Consider the following 18,140-nt stretch of genomic DNA (forward strand, 5'->3'; position numbering starts at 1 on the left):
TCCTGTCGCTGGGCACTACTGAAAAGAGTCTGGCCCCATCCTCCTGACACCCACCCTTCAGATATTTATAGGCATTTATAAGGTCCCCTCGCAGCCCTCTCTTCTTCAGGGTGAACAAGCCCAGCTCCTTCAGCCTTTCCTTGTTGGAGACATGCTCCAGTCCCCTCACCATCCTCGTAGCCCTCCACTGGACTCTCTCCAGTAGCTCCTCATCTTTCTTGAACTGGGGAGCCCAGAACTGGACAGAGTACTCCCGATGAGGCCTCACTAGGGCAGTGTAGAGGGAGAGGAGAACCTCCCTCGACCTGCTGGCCACACTCTTCTTGATGCACCCCAGGATCCCACTGGCCTTCTTCGCAACAAGGGCACACTGCTGGCTCATGGTTAACCTGTCGTCCACCAGCACTCCCAGGTCTCTCTCCACAGAGCTGCTCTCCAGCAGGTCCGCCCCATGCCTGTACTGGTGCAAGGACTTGAATCAGAACAACCTTACTCTCCAAAAACCTTGTCCCAGTTAAGCCTACTTTATGATAGTTTTAATACACTGCACAGGACAACATTAGTAACAACAACACAGTGCACTGTGAACAACTGATAGTGGGTGGATTCATTATAATTCTGATAGTTACTATCCTGTCTTATAAAATTCACGCAGGCAGTGTTACTAGAGCTGTAAGTCACTCATAGTGACTGGTTGTCCTTGGAAAACCGACAAAGTTCATTTTGTGTTCAATAAGCTTGTGGCCTGAAAGGTTAAGTATGATGTGATCAGTAGGTGCTTGACTATTCCAAGCTGTTATGAAACACAGGTGACTTCAAACAAATATTAATAAAATAAATTAATATTTTATTTAGCTTTCTTATTTTGCTTGAGCTGTAGTCTTCTAAAGCTGTCCAGATATAACAATGCTTGCTTGCATGCTTTTTCTGAAGATATTGTTTACCTGACTAAATTTTTAAGTTCAGCTACATCTTGTAGCACATAACAAAAATACCTGTGCTACCTGACATCTTTTCTGGATATTCCCTTCATATTTACGTCTTTGCATGAGATCTGGAAAACTCCACAGCACAATTTATTCTTAACCAGGAGACAATCATACTAAAAAATGACATTTGACACCACTCCTTCCCCCTAAATAAAACAATACAAATTAACCACATTAAGCTGCATCTTTTTCCTGTACTTTAGAGAATTCCCAAATATATGATAAGGAAATCATGGACCGTAACTTTGGAATATACAGATTTGAAGTAATCTTTTATTGAATGCAGTATGTAGCACTGGGAGCAGATCAAAAGTAAAACGAAGAGAAAAAGATCATTCACCCTTTACTGATCATGTCACGGAAGAATATAAGTAGTCTAATTCAACAGGAAAGGAGAATGCACCTTGACAACACTCCAGAACCTCACGTTGTCATGATGACACAGAACCATAGTTAGCAATGTGATGAAACTGAGCTTTGTACCAGACATTGCTACACTGACTCTAACAAGTCCTGTCTTACCATATCACTATAGCAATCAACATCATTGAGATAAGAGACCATTGTGTTTGTAAGACTGACATATTGTTCCAAATTCAGCAGCTCAGTTTCATTTCTAGTGGCAGTGCTTAATGAAATAATACTCGGTATTTGATGTTTAAACTGGCAATGCACTGTTTTCTCTGTAAAAGGTTATTTTTGAACTACTTCGAAATGAAATGACTCGTTATTGAATTACTTTGGCTAAATACTCCTTAAAAGCAAGTCTGGTTGGAAAAATTCTTATCAAATCTATTATAAGAAAAACTGCAGATATAGGTGCATGATTATCTTGATGTTTTTCTGTTGAAAGACTCTGCCTGAAATCTGAGCTACCAGACGATCTTGATATTTCTTACAACTAATAAGCTTCCATTTTGAATAATTTAATTTCATAAAACAATCAGTGTACTTTGCAGTATGTATCTTTCCAATAATTTTTTCATTTCAGTTACAAGTAAGAGTACACTGGAATTCAGAAAGCTATAGTAGCCACCAGTAAATGCTTCCATATCAGGTCCAAATTTAGTCCCTGATAACTATGCCACACACCCGCCTTTAAGAATAAGTTTTTAATTGCCTTCTTTTGTGTCAAAAGTTTGGTGGTTTATTTTGCTTTGTTTGGTATGTTACCTGTTTTATAGGAAATCCCAATGATACAATACCTCCCTTTGAATGGGGGGGAGGGGGGGGGCACGGGGTGTGGTGTCCCAAGACGTTTAATATACTTATATGATTTGAAAGAAGAAACCAGAATTTTGGGTGAGGGTTGCTTCTAAAGTCAGAGACACATTTTTGTGCTGATCAGGTTAAATCTACCCCGATTTAGCAAAGCTATACATATCTGAAAACTACCACGTCATGAGAGGCTTGCTCTAATAATATCTTTTAATAGTTCATCTTCAGAGAATATGATCCTATATCCTACATAACTGTCACAGAATTCTCGTTCTTACGCAGCAATTCACAAATCAGTACCATTACACCCTTAGCCTTCAGCAGGCAAAATTATTCTGCAATCCAAGAAGAAAGAGAAATTTCTCAACTCAGACTTTCCTCTGAAAGGTAATAAAACTGTGCACATCACAACCTAATGCTAAATGAGTAGTCACAGGATGCAAGTAGAAGATACAATTTACTAGCTTACAACCACGGTGTAAAATAAAATCCCTCCTCGGTTCCTTCTTGAGTACCTTGAGCCTGTCAAGGTACCTGCCCACCCCCACTCCTTAAATATTTAATCCCAGAGTTTTTTTTTTAAGTGAACCAACTTGTTGCCTTTACACCAAACAAGCTGGGAGCATTTCTGGAAACCATTCAGTCCAGGGACTCCTCTCAACAGGCAGCTGGTGAACCTGCATGAGCGAGGTTTGACCCTCTAACTTACACAGTCTTCCAGCAGTATCCCGTAGCCTTTTAATATACGAAGTGTTGTATGGTGTAATACTGCAAAGTGCACAAGCTCTTATTGATTAAAACTTAGTAATAAAAAAGGTTCTATTTCTGCAAGTAATTCTTGGTTTTAAAAAGATTTTAAGACTGAAAAAGCTATGTCTATATGGCTTACTGTAAGCAAAGATACCCAAAGCCTTCTCACGCTCAGAAATGGTTAGAAAGAAAATACCTGTCAGGAGCAAATGTGGTTAAATGGTTTTAGATTCAGAGACAGCTTATAATCTGCTTGCTTGGAGGTCTTCCATACATTTAACAAGCCATGTAGTAACATCCTATTTTCTTACAAAGAGCTACTGAACGCTCACAGGAGTCTGATCCTTTGGTTGCTGGGACCCCAAAATAAATTCTTATGTGGCAATATTTTCTGCTCAAATACTATAATAAATTTCATTTTAACACAACATTTAAAATGAAAGTTGAGGACTAAAATATCCAGTGACAAAAGAATAAATTTCCATATGCCTGAGATTATACAGCTAAACACTCGAGTTCCCACTGTGTCTTGTATTCCTCACCTAATGGTTGCTGAAACAATTATGTGATTTGGGAATTTTTATAAAATTTGTGGCTACATGGAAAATCAACTTAATTATTAACTATTGAATGTAAGGGACTCATTGGGACATAGACTAGTGAGCTTCCAGAACTGGTTTTCAGTGATAAAGTCTCTTGTGATAAAGCACAAGACAGCTAGCCATTCACCAGGATGACAATATGGTAAAATTACGACAGTGTTTTCAGAAGAGGACAGGTGGCCTGAATTAAACCCTGATGATGATTTTAAAAACTATGAAAAAATATGTTTAGAGTTGAGTCAATATATCTTCCCACTGATACATCAACTAGTGAACACGATAGAAGGTTTCACATTAATTGTAATGACTACTTCCTTAATGAAGTGCAAAAATGTTTGTGTAATTTGATTCAGTTTCTTGAATCAGGTTACAGTTTATCATTCTGAAAGCAGGATTTTGTTGCTTACTGTTACAGTTAGTTCAGCCCCAATCAATAAACAGCGTATCATCCTATAACACCAACCAAAAGCAATGCCAACGTTCAAAATTATTAAATGCTAATAACAAAAACACTGGGTTAACTTTAAAAGAAGTAAGCGATAGCCACTCTGTTTTATTAATGTTTATCTTTTTATCCTAGACAGGATCAAAAAAACATACACACTACATAAAATAAATAACTGAATAATAGGTCTGCTTCTCAAAATTACTAAGTATGTAACGCAAACTCTTAATTTCTAGCCCCTGCAATACTCGTACAAATCAACTCTACTCACTGAGATAAGTCAAATACATTCTTGAGACCTTACAGGATTGAGTCTACCAGGAGCAAATACTTCCAATTACAGATTTTGTTTCTTGGCAATATCCAATATGATATGGATATAATAACAAGGATAATTATATTTTATCCTTTCTTTCAGTTCTGCCTAATACAACATCAATAACTGTGAGCCAGACAAAGTGAAATTATTTAATTATGTGATTAATCTTTCTTTAAACACCAAATAATTCCATCTTCTGCTTTAGCAGAAACATTGCCACACTTTATCAACAGCTGCATCTGTCAACTCCATTTGTCCTCGAGGCTGAAATAATCTATACAAAACCTTTCAATACTCTCCTTACTCTTAACTCCCCATAAAAACACTTCATGGCTTAGAGTGTTGTACAGGATGGAAGTTGGAATATAATTTTATGGATTCAGGCACACAGCAGAAGAGAAAATAAGGATGAGATTGGAAATTACATCTTCAGACTATCACTCAAGAAGAGAAAAGACAGAATAGGAGTTTAATACAGGAAAGTAGTTATAATCTGTAGACATGAAACATTTCAGAGGAAGCTTAGTATCTTTACACCAGAAGAGAAGAGTCTGGTATCAGATGTGGCATAGGTGGACAGAAGTACCTATTGTAAAGCAAAACTGTTCAAAATAATAATAATAGCAACAATAATTACTGAAATTAATTTAACGTAAAATTAATGTAATAAATTAAACATGTAAGGTGCTTTGAAATTCTTTTTTTAATTAAAAAATATCTCTCTATATATATGGATATCTATATAGATATTGATATATCAAGTAGCATTCTGAGCATTCCCTGTAGCAGTGATTTTCAAAAGCACTTTATATTTACATTTTATCTTTGAGAGAAGGATACAGTTCCTGAAATAAGTATATGAGTTCTGTAGTTACTCATTTCATCACCTGTACGTTACAGATTCAGTAGGCCAAGCTGCAGAAGAATTAAGTTAGGAGCTTTAGAAAACAGTTTCAAAACCTAGAAGTTCAAAAACGTAAGACTAGTTCCAAATAAATTTTGAAAACTGAAGATAATCGCTTTTTGAAGTTTGCATGAAAAATAATGAAAATATCATTTTATATGTTATATAGCAACTACAGACATAAGCGTACCGAGCAAAATGTATATAATAAACTCCACACAGGAACTGCAGTACTGCTTCTCTGATTACAGCTATCTACAGTTTCAACTTTAGAGAACTTTTGAAGTCTTCTAAGCACATTAGACAAGAAAAGATCTGCAGCACAAAGTTAACTGTGATGAGCCATTTAGTTTTGGAAGGGCTTCAAGGTGTTATCCAGATAACATTCCAGATACCTGAAAGTCAGTGCACTTGTCTGAACCTATACCAAACTCTTTCTTCTTCTGACTACATTCTTTGTAACAGGCAGATTTTAATTCTCTGGACAATTCAAGAAGCTCTTCATTTCCTGTTACTACACATTTCTTAAGTTGTCACACTTTCAAAGGTCCTACATTAATTTTAATAAGCATAAGACTGCCTTTTGTCAGTTGACCAGTCTTTTCTAAAGCTGGGAATATTCTGTAAGTTGACCCTAATGAAAGACAGTGGCTAGATCAGCAACTGTGGGTAGCATTTATGAATCTTGTGATAAAAATGGACAGAGTATCACCCAAGAGGTGATCCTCACTTCTTTAATTTATGCTTCCTAAAAAAGCTGTGGATTATTATTCCTTTTTTGCCTTTTATTTTCCTTCTCAATATAGTACCTAAATCTCAGCTCAGTCCCTAAATACTTCTCTAAAGCAAATCCATTCTAAGGCATGATGCAACATTCTCTGCATAGGTTTTCAGACTGGACCAGTAACAGAATACATTTTTAACAGAATACATTTTCAAGGGATCCTCAGCTTGGCCTCCTACAAAAATATACAATTGTGAGATTTCATGATAAGTCTCAGCATACAGTTCTGTACCAGTATTCTTTGCACACATAAACAATGCATGCAGGATCAGCCCCTTTAGAAACGAGGATTTCCACCTTTAAATGCGTATTTCTGTTCTATGCAGATTTCACAAAAAGGAAAATTTTCAAGTAAAAATCACAGTTAAATCATAGCGTTGTATATCCTAGATATACCTAATAATTGCAGATCTCTGTTACTTAAAGAGCGTTAAATAGCACATAATTGTTTGTGTGATCACTTATACTCTTTTGTAGGCAGGAAGGAAACTTAGTTATTATACTCAGATTATTAAATCAATCAGAAAGTTTAAAAAGAAGAATTTGTTACCAAAAAAGAGACAGAGAAAGGAGGAGGAAAAAGCACTTAACAATCTGGTACTTCGATTTTTTTCTGCTTAGAGCTGAATCCTAACAGGAAATTCAAACTTCATGAACTTCCTGAACAAGGCGTCATCTTAGGGCCACAAAGATGATTAAGGGATTGGAACACTGTCACATAGAAAGAGGTTGAGAGACCTGGGACTTCTCAACCTGGAAAAGGCTCGGGGGGATCTTACCAATGTGAATCAATACCTGATGGGGAGGTGAGTAAAGAAGATGGAGCCAGACTCTTCTCAGTGTCACTCAATGGACACAAATTGAAATAGAGGACATTCCATTGAAAAGTAAGAAAAAAGATTTTATTTTCAGAGTAGTTAACCACTGAAATAGGTTGCAAAGAGATGTTGTGGACTTTCCATCTTTGAAGATACTCAAAGCCCAGCTGGACTCAGCCCTGAACAACTGGGTCTGTGTGACCCTACTTTGACCAGGCAAAGCTGGACTAGATGAACTCCAGTGGTGCCTGCCAACCTCAATTATTCTGTGGTTTTATGAGGATACAGTGAAAATATGGAGCAAAATACTCACAAAGAGCAAGAATTTTTTAGTATCAGTTAAAGTGGTAGCACATAACAACGGCACCTATGTCACCAATTGCAATTACAGCAGTTCTTTCTTGGTAGGGCTCTTACAGGGGTTTCAGTACTTATTCACAATGTAGACGCGCAAATGTTCATTGATTTGAACTCAGCAGATCAGACTGTAAGCCTATTTTTATACTTGTCTGTCTACAAAATGCTGGAATGACTGACATGCAGCGCTGCGGTCCTGATGCTCCTTACCTTTGCTGAGCCACTCTCTGTGGAACACTATACCCTAGAGCTTGCTCCTAACAGCGTCAGCATTTCCGGTTTTTGTGCTGCTTGAGACTTAACATCACCACCACAATGGGAAAAAATCATGCTCACTCCTTCTGTTGTGGTAAGCCATGTAACGCGAAACCACTTCAAGCTTAATAGCGATTTCATTTAAACCCTTCCTCTTTTGCAAGAGACTCACAAAGCATAACCACCCTAAAAGCAGTCGATGAATCATAGTCTTACATATGCCTATTTTCTTTAATTTTGAATTATTTTCTTCTTGTTTTTAAATCATCATTTTAAACAGATCTACATCTGGTTTTGTGGGTTGATATTCTAAGAAATTGGATCTGTGTTTTTAGTACTGTATATTTTTATCATTAACGTATTATGACCAGCTTTAAAGGACCAGAGAGGAATTGGATACTTTTGGCATTAGTTGTGGTTTCAAGCTGCTTTCTTAGAATAAAATAAAGAAAAAAAAAACAGAAGGTATTATATCAAGAGGTGATCTGCTCTTATATATTAACTGTAACACAAAACCCTAAAGGATACTGTTGACAAGGGGTTTTTTTTCCTGTCTCCCTCTTTTTGGCCTGCTTATTTGTTTCTGGCTTCTTTCATGTCACCTCCTTTCTACTTTTCACATGCATTTTTTTCTTTGATATTTTCCTGCCTTACTTCCCCCAAATAATTTCCCTTTGCCTCTTTTTGATCTCTCCCTCATAAACAAGAATGCTTCTGCCCTATTAAAACCCTCGTTCTTTCCGCACATAGACTCTGTCTATTACTCTCACATTACATTCACGCTGCGCCAACTCTATTTCCTTTAGTATGCTACAAATCCTATTGTGTAAAATATTTTAATCCAGATTCATTTTTTTTGATGGTACCACCTGCCCAGACTACCGCTGTGAGTCCTACTTGCCCAACACTCTCCCATGCTTGCCTACACTCTCAGTCTCACCCCTCCTTCCCTCTGCTGACTTTATAACTCTCTCTTACCAACCTCAGCTGAGTTGTCTGACGTCTCTTCATTTTGTCACTGCTCTTGATCTTAAGCCTTTTGAATAAAATATTTCTGGCTACGTAAAGCAGCTCTTGAGCCCTAAGGCCAAGAGGCATGGCCCCACTTTTATTCATAGGGCTAAACTCTCTTCCCTTTCCACCCTCCTCCAGAGAAGACACTTGCATCCAAACTGCCAACGATTTCTGGCATGTCCTGTTTCCTGAACTGTGGGTTTTTTGGAGAATGTTATCAGCTATGACCAAAACCATGCCAAGGATCATGCTCATACTTAAACAGACATGTGATCATGGACATGTACTCAAACATACATCCAACCTCTAAGACAGCAATCTTCCTCTCTATTTGGATCTCTGTAGTTTATTATCTTTCTTTTGCCTTAGAGACAATCAGTGCCACAGACTGAGCTGTGCAAACAAGTGGGGAACAACTGCAGAAGAAGCAGAAGCTCAGGTGAGCTTTGGTGAAGCAAGTGGGAGAACTTATCTCTAACACGGAGAGAAGAACGTGGCACCACCATCAGCAGCTTAACTGTTGGGTGCCTCCATCTTCAGGCGGCTCTGCTCATCTCCTTCCTGCAACACAGCCTTTCTTAATTTAACTATGTCTGAGAGCAAGTCACTGCTAGGAGATGCTATAATAACTTCCAAAAGAAAATACTAGTTTGAGAAACAGATTGTTACAGGACTTCGCATTAGTATAAGGCCTCAGGAGACATATCAAAAATAGAATTTCAGGATGAAAAATTAAGACAGGCGTGTGTGCAGCATGGAGTTATTTTAACTAACTCGGTTTCTTCAGGCAACTATACTCATGACGACATTATCTAATCATGCAAAGCAGCAAAAAATCAGAAGATATCTATTAAAAATGTATAGGGAGATTATTGTCTAATGATAGGTAATTCATGCTTTGAAAGGTTTTTGGTTATAAAGAAAAAGAACAGGGGAAAAATATTATGAAGGATTATTATTTGCTCAGTTATTTGTATTTCAAAGTACTCAGCTGCCAAAATTTCTATTACATACAAAACATTAATGTAGCAATAATGTTACATTATGGAACTCCGCTGTGATATTCGGGTGCTGGTTTCCTAGACTGTTAATTTCTTAACAAGTGGGTATAAGCCAAGTATTCAGACGATTGCCCGCGTGAAGGTGTTTCTAGCGATCCTACCTGTTGGCGGGATGATTCCAGGAGACATTAGGCCTGGGACAGAATGTGGCATGATATGCGAATTCTCTGGGGAGGTGACACTTTGAGTCCTCTTAGGGGGCCTTCCAGGTCTAGAACTGAAACAAACAAAAAAATTTTTACAATTAAGCTGTTGTCTTACACATCATTTCAAAGTTGTTTCAAGTGGTAACATGGACTGTAAATAAATTTGTTTCAAGGACGGTTGCTTTTGCAGTTAGATGTAATAGACTTCCATCACTAATTAGATTACATGCTGAATTCATTTTCCTCATTGAAGATCAGCCGCTCTTGATGCATAATTCATAGCCTGCACCTCGTTACCTGCTTCTTCATATTAATATCTATACACAGTTTGAATTGCCTCGTTTGCATATGCTAAAGTTCTGCATGCAGCCTTCAGCACGAAAATTATGCACTAACTTGTAATAATTATTACAGTCAGCCTGCTATTGATTTATGAGACTTTTAAAAACCAAATATGTGTAGTACTTGTAATGAATGATATTTTAAGGTTCTTCAGGAAATTAAAAGGCAATGGCTGCCTAAGGAAATGTTCTGCTTGTTTGATTTAATGCTACAGTTAGCTGGGAGGTGGAATGAAAGAGTGATTCAGACCTATAGCACATTTTTCGATGATATGTTTTATTACTTCGCACTGCTAGCCTGATATCTAGATGATAAATGACAATACATATCTAATGTGTGAAAAGGTCTTGCAATTTCTTTATTTTTTGTCATTTAAAAGATAAGTCAAGTTATCATTTAACCCTTATTCTATTTAAAGTGAAAATCTCACTAAGACACCCTACTTTAAATATACTACTTTATGTCAGAAAGGACTCGGAATTATTTGTAAGATATTGTTGAGCTACTGCCATCATGGCAGCGTACATCTGTCCAGTATGGAAAAATAAAGGGCTTCAGGTTTAAGCACTCCTTGTCTGTTAAATGCTCACATACACAACTTTCCATCTCCTGGACTCTGTAAGTAGCATACAAATTAGATACGGATTACAATGAAAATACTTATTATCCACTTACATGCAAATCTGTACCTGCTACATACAATGCATATCCAAACGCTTGTATCCTTATGTACAGAACACAGCATAGCACTACTGCAATACCCTGTAACTGCTTACTTAGGGGACATTGTGGAATAACTTTGCCGAAAAAAGGTGATGTGCGGTTCTAACACTGCGGTGTTAACCTATGCTTTGCCAAACATTTGAGGTTCTTCATGTGTTTCAAAACAAGAAAAAATAAAGAAAGGTGGCTGTGAAAGGTTTTGCTCCACAACAGCAACACTCCCATCAAGGATAATGGCGTTTTTAGCTATGCTGGGTCTGCAAGAGGCAGATAATAAAATACCTCTGTTTTCTTTGCATATTTGTTCCTCTTGTGTTTGGAAATACCCTTTTTTTTTTTGCAACTTGTACAACCTACCTTTAATAAAACCAAAAACAACCAAAGTACAGGGCATTTCCTTGGAGTTTAATGACTCCAGGCATTGAGTCATTAACCTTAACTGATCATTAATTCCCAACTTAATGTCCTGAGCTGAGGTCATTATTAAAATTATAAAGTGGATAATTTGATTGGTTTGGGATTTTTGATTTTCTTTAATACAAACAAAACCATCGTATGTTCACAACTACAAGAAAAACAGTTGTAGAAAAACTATGTTGTCTTATTCCAGCTCACAGAACCAAATTAAGTGTCCTCCATTTTGAAATTTCCTTTGTGATTTACAATAAAAATAAACACACCATGAATACACATAAAACTGATAAAAACATTATAGACAAAAATGATCTGATTTAAATGGAGTGTTTCTAATATATTCATCCACCAAAAAAATGCCACTATGTCAGAAAACTTTAATGGCTTAATTTCAATACCTACAATGATGCACTGTTCTCAAATCACCACTGCGATATGAGTATGGAAGGGTCTGACAACAGCATAAAAAGCCATGGCATAATGCACAACCTACCAATGACTTCCAAGTCTCTAAAAAACAAGTTCACTCCTGCAAAGACTCTCTGTATCGAATTAATGCTTACTACCAAATATAGCCATGGTGAAGTCTGAATGCTTTTGACATTGATTTTGAGGAACAAAACCACCCCTCTTCAAAGCCTGAGAGAAGACACCCACAGACTAAATCTGTAAACAAAGGTCAGCAGCAAATGAGAGGTGGCTGATATTGAAATATCCAAGGCAAAACTCTTCCTTTGGTCGCCTTCTACAATCAAGTTGACTGTGCTACTCTACACCAAAGGGGCTGCCGCACGCAAAGCCATAAACGAGCTTAATAACCCACCTCTACCATGTGATTTGTCCCAAACTTTACCAAATAAGTGTTTTCACAAAGTCCTAAACTCCCAATTCCAATCCCACTAACAGTATTTTAATGAAATTTCTGAGAAGTAAATCTCTTTTATCCTGATACAATTTTTAAGTGACAAAGCACTAACTCCAGTTTACTACAAAAAGGCCTTTATCTCTTACATGGAAATTTTGTTCCTTATGTCAAGGCAGAAAAACAAATGTAAGAATTATTTCTTAAGGTCTGGCAGATCTGATTTAGAGTCACAGCAGACTATGCCATACACGATTAAAATGAGTAAAGCTCTGATTGGTTAAAAAAAGCATGCACTGATTGTCCCCAGTAATTGATTAGGTAAAAATAATTGTCTTAATTTGCTATTTATATTATCTACTTGTTTCATTAACCAAATTCCTAACTTGAAATACTACCATTTTATAGGATCTAACTATAAGAACTGCAAGAAGTTTATATGAATTACTACCAAAACTGCGGAAAAACCAGTATGCAAAAATTACTTTAAAAAATAACAACTTTGATTGTATTTGAAAACTTGCATGTTGTTTTGCAGTTCATTATCATTTTCATAGCCATACAACAAACTAAAAAAACATTAAAAGCATAGAAAATGAGTTTAACTATCATAAACAGAATGATAAAAATAGCTTAATGAAACATTTTGTTGGTATTTTTCTTAAAATTGTGTATAGTAAAGACCTACTTATTTTTAAATTAGGACAAGTTCACTTTCATTCCAAGATAAGAAGTCTGCATCAAAGTACTCGCATTCCTATTTTGTATCAAAATCAGTAGAATTGTCTTCAGTATGAAAACAAAATATAATTTAAATAGGTTTGAGATTACTTGTTATGCTGAAGATGTATTTAAACACCAGAGCGATATAAGCTATTCTTATAGTTGATGTCAATGATACACAAAAATCATTATTTTAAAACTGTTAATAATACTCAAATTTAGATTTCACATATAAGCTTTTATAGTGATATAAAAGATATTGTAAGATTTTGTCTATTATCTGAATAAAATAATTGGAAGAACAACACTGGTTCTTCTGAAGACACATTTGACTTCTTAAGGTAATGCTCATTATCTCTAACAGGTAAACTTCTCAAAGCTGACCCATTTTGATTTTGAAGATGACTATGGTTTGGATTTTTTTAGAGCTAAGATAAACAGGCTGAAGTGCCAAAGCCCCAAAAGCCAACATAAGTCTTGTGAATACCTAGGGTCATAGTACAGAGAACTCAAGGAGTTTTTTGGGACTCTGCAAGAAGATGCTACGAGAAACAGACTTACATCTGAAAGTCACAGCTTGTCTTCTTCTCTACTGCTTCATTCTTTGAAGCTTAGAGAGAGTAGAAATTAGACAATTTCAGCAAAGACTCAAGGAAGCTGCAATGATTAACTGTTTTAAAGAGCTGAGGAGAAGTCAAAGGGAAGTTATCAGTTCCTTGTTGACCCATTAAAAAGGAGATGCAATAGAAGCATTGTCACTATTTCTGATTTTAGAAATACATAAGGTGGTTTTTTTTTTTACATTTCTAAAACTTCCGTTTTCATGTGTGAGATATTTAAACATATGTTGAAGAAGAAAATGAAAGTTTCCTACAGGACCACATATCACTAACTTAGTTTTTAAAGTGAAGCACCTAAATACGTTTAGCTCCCTCAACACTCATTTGCCTTATATTGGCTTGTGTAAGCTTTCTGTCAAAATATGAAGACTTTTCTGAGGGTTTAGAAGACGTGCCCACAGACAACTGAGCTTTACGTTTGTAGACAGTCATCACAATCTACAATTACAACACGCTATTTAAGTGACAGAGGAACTAAAGGTGCAGACTGGTGAATCTTGAAACTCTCAAAAAGGGAGGGATATATTTTTGTAATTAGCATCAACTAATTAGATATTCAGAACACTTTCCAGAACCTCTGAAAATAAATCCATCAGTTTTTGCTCAGATTTTCATTTCACCCCTTCAACTTCCACAAATACTTCAAGGAATACTCTGGCTCTAACATTTTCATCTTTGAAAGGAAGGGTATATGTGTCTTCTGCACTGTGACTGGCATGAAACGTACAAAACCTGAGAAGCAACCAAACGTGTATTATCCTAATTATTTGCGTCCAGCTCTGGAGCCTCCAACATAAGAAGGACATGGATGTGTTGGAGCGGGTCCAGACGAGGGCCACAAAGATGATCAGAGGGCTGGAGCACCTCTCCTGTGAGCACAGGCAGTGCGAGCTGGGACAGTTCATCCTGGAGAAGGCTCCAGGGTGACCTTATAGCAGCCTTCCAGTACCTTTAGGGGGCCTACAGGAAGGATGGAGAGGGGCTTTTCACAAGGGTGTGTAGTCATAGGACAAGGGGGAATGGCTCAAAAATGAAAGGGGGTAGATTTAGATTAGATATGAGGAAGAAATTCTTCACCATGAGGGAGGTGAAACACTGGACCAGGTTGCCCAGAGAAGCTGTGGATGTCCCCTCCCTGGCAGTGTTCAAGGCCAGGTTGGATGGAGCTCTGAGCAACCTGGTCTAGTGGAAGATGTCCCTGCTCATGGCAGGGGGGTTGGAACTAGATGATCTTTAAGGTCGCTTCCAGCCCAAACCATTTTATGATTCTATGATTCGTTCTAAAATACAGCAAGTTCTCTGAAGTAATTCTTTCTTGGTCTTTTGATCAACATATATTAGTCTTACACCCTTCCTGTGTTACCGAATCTAGACAACAACAGATGGCTGAATTAAAGAATAAAAAATGGAAGAATCAGTGGTTATTATCAGCTAAGATGTTGAGCTTTGATTATACTTTTAAAGTTTTACACACCTCCAATTGTATCATCAAAGTAGGAGCTTGCTTCTAGAAATCACTTTGATAGCGCAAAACAATTAAAAGCAGACATAATCAGCGGAAGAGCTGGTCCTGCGCAACCACGCGGAAAGAGACGAAGGGAGAATAGCTACGGGTTTATCTGCAGGCTTTAAAAGTAAGCAGAGATTTCACTCAGCTCTTTTCACTACCTGCCAGCAGACAGCCATGGCTTTAAAATTTAAGGGTCTCGTCCTTGAAAGCCTTCAGACGTGTAGACCTCCCACTGGTTTCTGTTAGAGTTCTGAGCACCAAGGAAGGTATTGGTTCCAAAACAGCTGAAACTCTTCATGAGTAGTATATACCTCTCAAAGTACATTGCTAGTATTTTATAGATGACTGATTGCATGGCGAAACAGATACTATAAAATGAAAAGAGTGTGCAACAAAGTTGAGATAATGCTGTGATTTATCTTTCTCATGTCCCAACTTCGAGGTGCAAATTCACCCTAGATGAACACAGTTTCACTCTTTAAAATTATTTTTATTCAGTACATGAAATATCCCTAAAGAAAACTGTAACTCTGACCAAGTGTAAGCAGGCAAACTGCCTGTCTAGCCAAAACTAATTATTTTCAGGGTTGGTTTTCTACATTTACAGTTTTATTTTTAACCTTGTCTGTGAGCAAGTTTAGTGCACAGAAATATTGTCCTCATTTGAAACTGAGCAAACATGATGCAGTGAAGCTGCCATTGGCCAGGCAGTTTTATAATCAGTAATACCAGGGGGTGGCAGGGAGAATTACACTCTGGCGGTGATGGGCAGCAAATCTGTAACAAGAATTTGGTGTATTTATTTAATGTATTTTTTATGTTCTTAGAACTGCTTAGAACAGCTTTGAATATCAGTATCAATTTTAGCTACGCCAGCATTTATGCATCTCATTTAGGTACATATTGAAAAATCTAGGCTTTATTTCGCAGTTACCCATAGAGGTGGTAGATGTCCCAGCCCTGGAAACATTCAGGGTCAGGTTGGATGGGGCTCTGAGCAACCTGATCTAGTGGAAGGTGTTCCTGCTTATTACAGGGGGAAGTTGGACTAGATGACGTTTAAAGGTCCCTTCCAACCCAAACTATTCTGTGATCCTGTGATTCTCAGTTGTTCGACCTCCCTTCAGCACTTGAAAGTCTGACATAGAATTTTTGACCTCAAAGCAGCTGGGTGAGTGAAATTTAGGTGAACAGCCACTGGAAGTGATTATTATGTGCTCCCCGTACAACAGCCACTGCAGAAGAGCTGAGGATGTCACAGCCTGAGGCTACTTGCTGACTTAACGCAAAGATAGGGATGGCCTGTGACAACCTGCCACCAGCTCTTCCTCCATGGTGAGGAGCACACGTGGTACTTGTGGTTTTCACAGAATCACAGAATCGTAGGGGTTGGAAGGGACCTCTGTGGGTCATCTAGTCCAACCCTCCTGCCGAAGCAGGGTCACCTAGAGAAGGCTGCATAGGACCTTCTCCAGGCGGGGATTTTTGGGACAGCTTCCACGCTGCTCTCAGAATCACACGTGCAGCCTTCACACTAATGAGACCTGAGCCAAGGGCGTGTCAATTCTGAAAAACAAGGTCTAGGAACACTGACTAAATCTTTTCTGTAATTTAATTCCTTTGGTTGGAAAACACTTGCTTGCCAAGGTAACCTTCATAAATATTTCTAATATACTGAACTAGCATTTTAAAGGCAAAAAAATGACAGCGTACATCGATCTAAACCTTATACTTTATTATTTTAAGTTTGCCCCTTCTACTCCCACTCAAGAACAAAGCAAAAGAATGCAGTTCTAAGACTGGGCATATATCTATTTTGGCAGTTAGTAAAACAAACATCAGAAATCACACCATGTCCTTTTTAGTTGCAGCAGTTGTATAAAACAATAAAACTCTCAGTGCAATTACCTTAAATTTAGTTTTCTTCTCACAGTTAGAAAATGTTCTCACGCAACAATTAGTGCTGAACTCATGATATACTAGGAGTTACTGAGACAGCAAACAATGCTGATTGATAAAAATAAATACAAAGATCTGTTTAAAATCTTCACAAAGAAGTATATGAATGATCTTCAAAAGAATTTGACTGTGTTACAGGAACGAGCAGTGGAGAAAGCAAAGTAGTGGAGAAATAAAATATTACTCCATTTCAGCAACAGAACATTTCACTGCTGTTTTTAAACCAAAATGGCCAAAAATGGCTGTCTGGTCAGAAATGCAGTACCAGATCATCAGTGGTCCAAATAATTAAGCTAAACGGAAAAAATACATTACACTCCATATCCCATTCCAAAGCCATTTACCGCAGCAAGAGACAAGCACTGGTTAGTACTAGGATATGAAGCTTTTGAGAGGGTAGAGAAGACCTTGTTGAATTATTTGTTTTCCTAACAGACCAGTCATGTAAACATCATGCCATTTCCATCTTCCACTGCCCAAATCACTCTGCTTTTCAGCAAGATCAGGAATATTCTTGACACAAGAGTACAAGATACAAGGTACACGAGCACAAGAATATATAGAATATATGGAATATATATTATAGCAACACCTGTCAGCTCTCACTTGATGCTCGAATTCCCACTCAAACACAATCAAAGAATCTAAGAAAAAGATTCTGCTTGACTGACCATACTACTTAAGAAAGACCCAAAGGGCAAGAAAAGAAATAAAACCAGTTAGAAATCTGAGCATTACTGGAGTAAATTACAGTACCTACAGTACCAGATTTGAATATAGCTGTGACTGTACATAAGTTTAAAATATTACTGAAATGTGACTGCTCTCTTAATGAAATTGAAATCTGTAAGTCATCTATTGGAAAGTGAAAAATAGATAAGAAATTAAACTAATTCTGTTGTGTGGCAGAATTATGATGTCAGAAGTAAATTAAGCCAAAAAGTTCACTGCTTCATCTAATTAGCTGAAACACTAGATCTGCCTGAAAGTTCTTAAAACATTTAAGTCTGTTGGCTCTCATGATTATGTAATAACTGTGAAACACAAGCCTCTGATGATGACAGCTGTACAAGTTAGAGTAGAAAATAAGTCTGAATGAACAATGAAATGCAATTATTCAACAAAATTCATGCATAAATTCAAGCCATATTGATGTATTTTTACTTGGTATAAACATTGCTTCAGTAAGAACACTCAGAATATCCAACAGAAGTACACAAACCACAGCACTGGAGATCCTGAAGAAAGTTATTTAGGAATATTGGCAATAGCAATCAGAAAACTTTGTGAAATCATATTTATTCCCTCTATTTACATTGACAGCT

General features: G+C 37.3%; 1 protein-coding gene across 6 annotated transcripts in view; it reads right to left on the minus strand.

The window, feature by feature from the left end:
• DACH1 (dachshund family transcription factor 1) overlaps window positions 1-18,140 on the minus strand; it is a 370,281-nt gene that overhangs the window by 205,537 nt on the left and 146,604 nt on the right. For all 6 annotated transcript variants that reach the window (XM_075422872.1, XM_009937957.2, XM_075422865.1 and 3 more), the window contains exon 2: window positions 9,618-9,733. In XM_075422872.1, coding sequence (XP_075278987.1) covers window positions 9,618-9,733 — 116 coding nt within the window. The remainder of the gene's footprint in view (window positions 1-9,617; window positions 9,734-18,140) is intronic.

The sequence above is a fragment of the Opisthocomus hoazin genome, chromosome 1 (genome assembly GCF_030867145.1).
Source record: "Opisthocomus hoazin isolate bOpiHoa1 chromosome 1, bOpiHoa1.hap1, whole genome shotgun sequence".
Lineage (NCBI taxonomy): Eukaryota > Metazoa > Chordata > Aves > Opisthocomiformes > Opisthocomidae > Opisthocomus > Opisthocomus hoazin.